Here is a 9,442-nt window from a genome sequence, read left to right on the forward strand (position 1 = left end):
TTTGCTCTAATTGAAAATGAGTTTAATTAGGCTCTTTTCAAATTAGGCGCAGGAGTGTAGACAAATAAGGTTAACAATTTAAAAGGAATTTCAACATTCTAGCATCTTACCTAATTTCTTGCCTATATTTATCGCGAGGGTTAGTGGTGGAGTCTTAATATGCAATTTACGTAGGTGCGAGGAACAAGAATTACATTTAGGAGAGAGAGAGCTTAGAACTTATCGATATGCTGCAATTTTTTTAATGAATTACATGTATAACAATGTTGATACGCGTGCCGTGCGACAAACATGAGTTTACCTTTATACCTAATATACAGTAAGCCCCTACCTGCACACTTCTAGGGCTTTGGCATAAAGTGTGTATGTTTTGGAAATATTTCTTTCTATGAGTATGCTCGAGAACGTCGCGCCCAAGTTAGAAACGGAAATCGGATTTTGAACCATGAAAGTGTGTATTTCCAACTGCTTTTTTTTTCGGGGGGGGGGGGGCAAAATAGTGAGTGTAATGGTCCTGTCTTGAATTTTTTGAAGTTTTATTTATTCCACATTTTACATAAAACAACAGTGTATATTCTTTTTTATTTTTGTTTGTACAAGCGTATATTATATAAGAGTAGATTTCACACAAGAAAAAGAAATGTACGAAAAAACAAGTTCCTATCTCCTTTTGTAAAGATTAGCACTTGCCCCGATTTTTGACTTTGGGGCCTGTTGAGACAGGGTTTATAATGTACACGCAGTACTGCATCACTTGGTTTGCGAGGGAGTGTAGTGACCGAATATTTAGATTGTTAATATTTTACATTATAGAGCCAAAAAAGGCATTAGTGTTATATACACCAACGTCATCTAACAACATTTCTTTCTGTCTTGCGAAGGTGCTCATTGAGGGGGTCGAAATTGCAGAAGCGTTGTATTTTCACAGTAATAAAATATATTCGTTATACTGCAAGAGGGCAGAAACGATTTAGCCGTCCCCTTAATCATGTGTAATGGTCCTCGCATTTAACGCCTCTGAAAGACAGGGTACATGCAACATACGCCTATCATTTCTGTTGTTTTTGTTGTGCGTGTGTAATGTAAAGGATCGTAGCATCCATTTAAGTACAATACGGAAAGAAGGGTGGAACTGCATTTCAGACCTGTTATAACTGAAAGCTTTACTAAACATTATTTATTGTCATTTAGGTGCAAGAAGTATTTCCCCATCCATTGATAAATCAGTTCAGTTCAGTTCAGTTCAGTTCATTTTATTCAAAACCATACAAAACATGATATAATCTGTTACATGAAAGAGAGACTGGTAATAGTACATCAATCAACATATTCTAACTTAATTACATCATAAACTGAATGGTTTTAGGACCCCTTTAGAAGCTAAGCTTGTGAGCGGGGCCCTATAGTCAACAAAATACATACATTTACAGTAAAAAGAGTGTTACGTATGATTATATAATGGATGAAAATACTAAGCTACAGAATAGAACATACAAATACTCACACACACACACACACACGCACGCACACACTCACGCCCATACACAGCAAACACACTGACGAGTAGGTCCTAAGTGGTCAAAAAGCATTTCAGAATAAGAAATTACTAAGATGCAAATAAAAACTATGTCAGTCTTTCAAGCAGGTACGTTTTAGAGAAACTTCTAAACCTAGAAAGAGTTGTACTATTTTTTTATATCATCAGGCAGACTGTTCCATTCTTTAATGCAAGAGATATGGAAAGAGGTCAGAGTGACATTTGTTCTTGCAAAAGGCGGTCGAATAAGACACCTTTGACGTGTATTATAATTATGAATTTGCGAGTTCTGACGGAATAAATCTTTTAACGTACATTCATGAGGCATAGACTTAAGATTAAACATAAACAATATGCAATTAAACGACACAAGTCCACTTAGTGGTAACATTCTTAGTCGAAGGAACAATGGAGAACTTGGATGTCTATGGCCGCGTTTATGCTTCACTTTTGAAGGTAGAATGAGCAATTTGTAACGCTCATCGTAAACGCTCATCGTAATCGCAGTTCCACGGTGTACTGTTCATGCTTACTTCTCTGGCTCCTACAGGCAATTCTCCGTGTGTGGCCTTAATTGGTATTCCAGCTGGATTCGCAAACCTTCACTGTGCATGCTACGTAGACCCACTAGAGGTCAGTGCGTTGACCCCATTTAAACGCGTTTACAAATTGTAAAAGCATCTTTATGTGAGTTTACGATCGGCGATCGTGATCGCCGTTTTTCGGTGATTCTACAAAAGTGAGCATGGACGCAACGGTGTTTTAAACTAAACGCGTAACAGATGCCTGATTCTGGCCAGGAAAAGTGAAGCATAAACACGCCCTATAATAAGAATTAGTGATAAGCCGTATTGCCTTCTTCTGCCATACTCTCAACTTATCAAGATATGACTTAAAAGTGTTTCCCCAAGCAACATTACAATATGTCAAATAAGGAAGAATAATACTATTATATAATGTTATCAGCACTCTTTCAGGTAAAATAAATTTTAATCTAAAAATGACACCCACACTACGGGAAAACTCTGTGCATACAGCATCTATATGATTTCTTCCAAGATAAATGCTCATCCATGGTTAACCCTAAGAACTGCACATTTTCACTAAGCGCAACATCATAGCCTCCAACATGGAAGCACCTGCCCACTCATCCAATGCCTATTCTACACAGAATATTTACGGTGCTGAGAAACATTGCATCTTCAAACATTCGATGGAGCGTACCCACGGAGCGAGAACAATTTCATTGTGATATGCTTAAGGTTTGCGTATAGGGTTAACGTGTTAGAACACAATGAACAATTATTATCAGTGTAGGGTATAACAAATACATAAACGTTATCTTCTTTGAGGTGGCCTTTGGTGGGGGTGGGTTGCAGAATCATGTTAATATCATTAAAAATAAATGTATGCAATTTATATTTTTTGATGTACATGCATTTTCTACAACTTCCTCTTATACTTTTTTCTTCATGTTTCTCCTCTCCGTTTTCCTGAATTCATGTTATATTCTGTTTTCTTATTTTTGCTGCCCAAGCAATCGTATCTTAGTAACTATATATGCATGAATTTCAATATTGACAAATTAATTGTAACTGTACTTTATGTTTGAAATATGCAATGAGTGTTTTATTTGTACACATGATCAATTCAGCCATTGGGCTGCGACACATGTTTTTTTCAATAAACCTTGGTTCAATTCAATTCAATTCAATCATTAACCCTTCAATCATCACCACGTGAATAATAACGATTCTAAATCGGTGTATTTTCTTATTTTTATTTTCAGCCCGTTTTATATTGAATATTACCAACCTTTGATCGAGATAATAAAGAATACAGGTGAGTTTGCCACTAATCTTTTATGGTAGGTAGGATCATAAAGTGAAGACATATGAAGTTTTATCTTTAAACAATTTTGAATTAATACAAATTTCACTGTTGATACACACAAAATACACCACAAGTCGTTGACGTACATCACCGTATTAGTTAAAAGAATGATTAATTAAATAAAATGATGTTACTAGCCAAAATGCCAAAACGCATGACTCATTATGTAGGTTGTTTAACCCGTTGACTACTGAATTATCTTATTCCCATAGGCTTTACACAGGGACCCCAAGCTTCCCGTAATCAATGGGTTAACTTTGTTTACGTATATGGTGTTTTGTGTTATTAGCACTGTCATCAAATGTGTAGGTATCTAACAATAATGACCCCTGCTACACAATGATGTTTCATCAGTAATGAATGGAATATGAAAGAAAACAACTATTACTCAATTTATATCAGAATGAAATTTCTACAAGTAATTTCTTTTTGTTTATTAATCATTATTCACATATTTAAAAAACAGGGTAGCTCATTCACAATCGTGTTCAACCATAAAGCCCTGTACATAAACAGAGAGAAAGAAAGAAATTAAGGATATACATCAAAAACATGGCCTATCCACATATACACAATGAAGTCAAATTTAAGAAAGTTGGGACATAGTTGGGGTAGTGATCATAATTTTTTTCTCGTATTTGACCTCGAAAATGTGAAAATCGTGCCGACCAATATCTCGCTCAGTGAGACGGGGGGGGGGGGGGGGGAAGTGAGTATCATTTTTGGGGGGTATATGACCCCGAAAATGTGAAAATCGAGCCTACCAATATCTCGCTCAGTGGGGGGGGGGGGGGGGGGAGTATGCATCATTTATTTTTTTGTATTTGACCCCGAAAACTTTTTTTTTTTTTTTTTAATTAAAAAAAAAACAGGGGGGGGGGGGGGCCGGGCCCGTCAGGCCCCGGCCCCCCCCCCCGTGGATCCGCGCCTGGGGAGGTCGATCTAATAAGATACCAAATCGAGACATCAATGAGTTAATGCTTTCTGAGTGCAGTATGTACAGATGGGAAAGAAGAAGAAAAAGAAGAGGTATCAAGGGGATTATGTCAAAGTCAAGAAATAACGAAAAATAGATCGAGAGTAGAGTTAAATAATTATGCTACAGTACATGATTTAACCTTGAAAGCAAGTATTTATCTAAGTTTTCTATATTATCCATATTAATCACACACTCTTAATTCTGATCACGCTGATATCGTGGACTCTTACAAGCCCCTTTTTCGTTCATTTTGTAAATTATATACTTTTTCCTTTCTTCGTAAATTGCATGTTAATACTTACCTCTGCTTGTGTAGGCATGTGTAAATATGTTTGATAGGCCGATGTGACAACACTATTTCGCCATTAATTTGATTATCATACTATCCATTGAAATGCTTGAACAGGTTTTTTTTTTCTATTAGATTTAATATGCATGCACATATCATATCATGTCCTCGGTTGGTAACCAATCGAATAATCACGGTGATTTTACAAGAGTTTGTGTTTTGAGACCATCCTGTTAATTCATTTGAAACGGGCATGGTGTGTACTATATACCATTCCCCCAATTTACCCGCTCCCGTGTTGACATGGTTGACCTTAATCATCTGATCATGGATCTACTTGTGATACATAAGGCCACTATCTGACAATCCACAGTCATCAATTTTAACATTAAAAATATGAAAAGATTATGAAATTGTATTAGGATGAAACATAAATTAAGCATAAAATAGAAATATACCTTCCATTTATCTGCTTGTATACTATCCATTTTCCTTGTACTAGATACAGCTTTCTAATTTTGAGACCAGGCATGGGGTTGATTAAAGTTAAATATGATTATGACAATGCTTGCATCAAATACCGGTATTATATCAATCACACCCAACGTGGTCTCGATTAAATTCATTCAGGTATTAATTATTTGTTACTAAAAAAATATCTTTAGATTTTCTAATCTTGTTTCACCTTTTTTTCCGTCGAAGTTGTTGTACTTGAACATTATGAAAAAAAATATCATCAGTCTATTCTATCATGATTGTCCCGACTAAATTTCCTACCATGAATATTAAATTTCATTTACATTACCACAGTTTTAAATGTATTACTATCTCATTACTCACTTCATTTACTCCTTATACCGGCTCCTCTTCAGTCTCCTTCCTTTATCACCCTTCTCTGTCTCTCCCCCTTCCTACTTTTCTCGCTCGATTTTACCCATTTTTTTTAATGCTAATTAAATATGGCAGGAAATTGTATGCCACTGAGAATGCTGATACAAAACACATAGAGATAAATATTTTCTCCATTCCTTTGTGTCAACCTCCCCCCCCCCCCCTACCCCCGGAACACAAAGTAGAGGCCTATTACGTAAAGCATATGTGGTATGTAGATGTCATAAAAATATAATGACTTTGGACGTAATTTAGAGTTTCAATATGTTTTGATTAAATAGGCCGCGTCCCTCTATGTGTTATATTTCATACCGGAGACACCCCAAAGCGAGATATAAATTGAAGCAGCTCGGGATCACTGATATGTACGAAGTAACTCACCCTGGTACCATTCACTCAGATGGGGATCAGTTGCAGTGGCTTGACCTACTATGTGGATGCCTTAAAGAAGGTGACAGAATGTTCGCAACGATATGCACGAATCCAGGATGTAGGATGCTCTATGAGAAAACCAAGAGAGAGAAGAAAGAAGCAAATCAGAAGATGGTCACAGAGGTCAAAGAGCGAAAACACGAAGCTAAGGAACTTGAACGGAAATTTGAAGAATCATTAGCGAGTCACAAGGGCCTCGTCAAAGTCAACGCGATACTTAAAAGCGAGATGGTACGGGAAAAAGAAAAGCTAAAGCAATTAGGAATGACTTTGAGTGAAAATGAGAAAATGGCAACGCACGCTATGGAGATGTACAAGCTAAGAGAGCTAGAGCTGGAGAAGAAACTAAAATCAAAAGAGCTGCACATCGAAACAATCGTGGAAAACTTACAGGAGACAGAAAAGACGGCAAGACGTGAGGTTGAGCGACTACAGACCGAAAAGGATGACGAAAAGGAAAGAGCTGAGAAAGAGAAGCACTCACTGTCAGCAGAAATGACGAAGAAACTCGCGTCTAAGCAACAGCATGTGGACACTTTGACAGAAACCGTAAGGGAGAAAGAGCGAAATGAGACGACTCTAAGACAGCAAGTTGAAGAGCAAAAGAAAGGGAGAGGGGAAGACAGAGCAAGAGCTGAAAAAGACAAGCGCTCATTAGCAGCAGATATGACGAAGAAACTCGAGTCTAAGCAACAGCATGTAGACACTTTGACAGAAACCGTAGGGGAGAAAGAGCGAAATGAGACGACTCTAACAAAACAAGTTGAAGAGCTAAGGAAAGGAAAAGAGAGAGACAGAGCAGGAGCTGAAAAAGAGAAGCGCTCATTGGCAGCAGATAATACGAAGAAACTCGAGTCTATAGAGCAACATCATGTAGACACTTTGAAAAAAATCGTGGAGGAGAAAGAGCGAAATGAGACGAATCTAACACAACAAGTTGAAGAGCTAAGGAAAGGAAGAGAGGAAGACAGAGCAAGAGCTGAGAAGGACATACGATCAATAGAATCAAGCTGGAAGAAGGAGCATGACTCAAAGGAACAGCTTTTGGAGCAACTTGAGCGTGAGATCTGGAAGCTGAGAACCAAAATTCAACTAGAAAGTGAGATGCGATCAGCAGAGCAGAAGAAGAAAGCAGAGACACATGACTGGAGTTTAATTCATTGGATGATTTCTGGAAAACAAGCTCATGGTGGTAAGACATTATTTTCCACCCTTATAATGTCTATTCAACCTTTAAAAAAAATACATTTTACTATTTAACTCCCATTTCATTTTTGGCCACTTTTTCAAATATTCATAATGTGAAGCCTTTTAAGTATAACATGGTTTTTATAGCTCCATACTCCGTTTTTTGCTACTTTGAATATCGAACTAATTACTGTCAATAATGGTCCTTAATCGTTTCTTCTTTGTTTTTGCTGTCATTATGCCAAAAATAACGCCATTCGATTACATTATTCAAGGAAACTAGAGATATGTAATCCTTGTGCATTGTTTACACTTTAGAAGTTAAACTAACACACAGAGATACAGTCAACGATACAGATCATTCAAAACATTTTTTTTCTTCTTTCAAACTGACTTCATTCCTTTCCGTCATCAAAGACAAATCATCATTTGAGGATAATTCAACCGGAGGACTAGGAAGGAGTGATGAAATATATATACTCTTTACGTGACAATGAACGCATTATTCATCTTATATTGACAAAACTACTTTGGAATGTACGTTTGTGTGTAAAATGAGTGGTGCTGTCAGTAACAGTTCTAAAAGTACGACAGCACTTATGTTCTATGATTTCAAAATCATGTTAGGAATTTCATGACCACCTGTAATTACATAGAAAAAGAAGTGAATACAAAATTAAAAATTCATTTAAAAAAAAAGAGGATCTTAACTGCATTCCAATCTATGGTGATTAGAGTCAAAATATGAAATCTTTTAATGAATTTATATCAATAATATGGGAATGTTGAACATGGTCTCATCGCCGAAAGAACGTTTTTTTTTATCCATTTTCTTCCACCTAAGTAAAGATTTAAATTACTTTTTAAGTGTATACGTCATACCCACGTTCTATGACCGCTTCATGTTTGTCTTTTTATTACCGTGTACCATTCTAGAGAGGAGCCCCCAGATGATGAGTTTGCAGGCATATTACAGCAGATAGCTGACGATCTTTACGATGAAGCCAAGATCGACAGCCTTGCTGGTCAGCTGGGAATCCTACATGGTGATATACAGAGAGCGCTCATGACCAATATGAGGTTCGGCCGTGTTACCAGTGATGGAACTCGCCATATGCTGAAACAATGGAGAAGAGGTGTGTCTAGGGAAGATGAACGGATTGAGCTAAAGAAGGCACTGCAAGCTGCCAAGTTGGTCAACCTTGCAGTCGCAGACCTGTATCTCAGCGAAGGTAACGTATATTTTCATTAAGAACAATAATTGTAGTTTCGTAATAAGGACCCCATTCAGTGCTTCAGCAACATGCTGTTATATTTGGTGTACAATACGGCCCATGTGTTTAGAGCCAGATTTATAGTATTTTCTAAAACAAGTTCATTCCCCACATTTACACTGTTGATATAAATACTAATGTAACGTAATGCAGAGAACATTGAGAAAAGAGAGCTTAGGTACTACTTTAAGTTATAATTTTCCACGTTATAGCTGTGCATACGAAAAAGCCAAGCAGATGCTAACTAGTAACGTCAAGTTCTCTTCGACTACCTGGTAAACATACAAATGAAAGAAATGTTAAATTCACTGCGACAAATTATTTGTTTTCTTTCTTGCTGCCGGTCAGGTGTGGCAGAAGAACAGATCGATGCTGAATATGCCAACGAAGACGTCAATTATCAACAGCTCTCTAATAGAGATGAAACCTCTCTAGAACAGGACCTGACCAAAGGACACACTGACATCCAGGTACTTCAGGAAGCTACAGCAAGCAGTAACAACACTGATCGAGATGAGCCAACAGGAAACATGGCTTCCAAAACCCTGGAGGACTTGACAGATGGAAGTAGGAGTCAAAACCTTGACAAATCACCGGAGTGCAGTACAGAGGAGTTGGATGAATCTGTAGTGACTTCTGAAGAAGTGTCCTCTGAAGAAGTTCATCCATGTGAAGATATGAACATCGTGAGTAGCATTCAACATTCTGAACAATCGCCCAGTCGGGGAAAGCAAGTCCTACCTGAAGATATGTCTGCGATTGCCCCTCTGGTATCTTACGGTGGGAAACCCAACGAGGAATCCACCCCCTTTGATAAAAGCCATGAAGGCGGAATCAAAAGTAATGAAGAAGATCTGATTTCTCAACTCGTTCTTCTTGATACATCCCCGGAGAAAATATTGCTCCTTTTCCTCGTAAAGATAGTAATGGATGTTACCGGGAAAGCACTCAATTTATAA

At 37.5% G+C, this 9,442-nt stretch overlaps 1 protein-coding gene across 1 annotated transcript; it reads left to right on the forward strand.

Annotated features, from left to right (window-relative positions):
* The first annotated feature begins 6,048 nt into the window (after positions 1–6,048).
* LOC115929108 (probable DNA double-strand break repair Rad50 ATPase) lies at positions 6,049–9,442 on the forward strand. The gene is made up of 3 exons (XM_030997307.1): positions 6,049–7,213; positions 8,148–8,441; positions 8,832–9,442. Exons 1-3 carry the CDS (start codon positions 6,049–6,051, stop codon positions 9,440–9,442), a joined length of 2,070 nt encoding a protein of 689 aa, XP_030853167.1.

The sequence above is a fragment of the Strongylocentrotus purpuratus genome, unplaced genomic scaffold (genome assembly GCF_000002235.5).
Source record: "Strongylocentrotus purpuratus isolate Spur 01 unplaced genomic scaffold, Spur_5.0 spur5_scaffold_4, whole genome shotgun sequence".
Taxonomy (NCBI): Eukaryota; Metazoa; Echinodermata; class Echinoidea; order Camarodonta; family Strongylocentrotidae; genus Strongylocentrotus; species Strongylocentrotus purpuratus.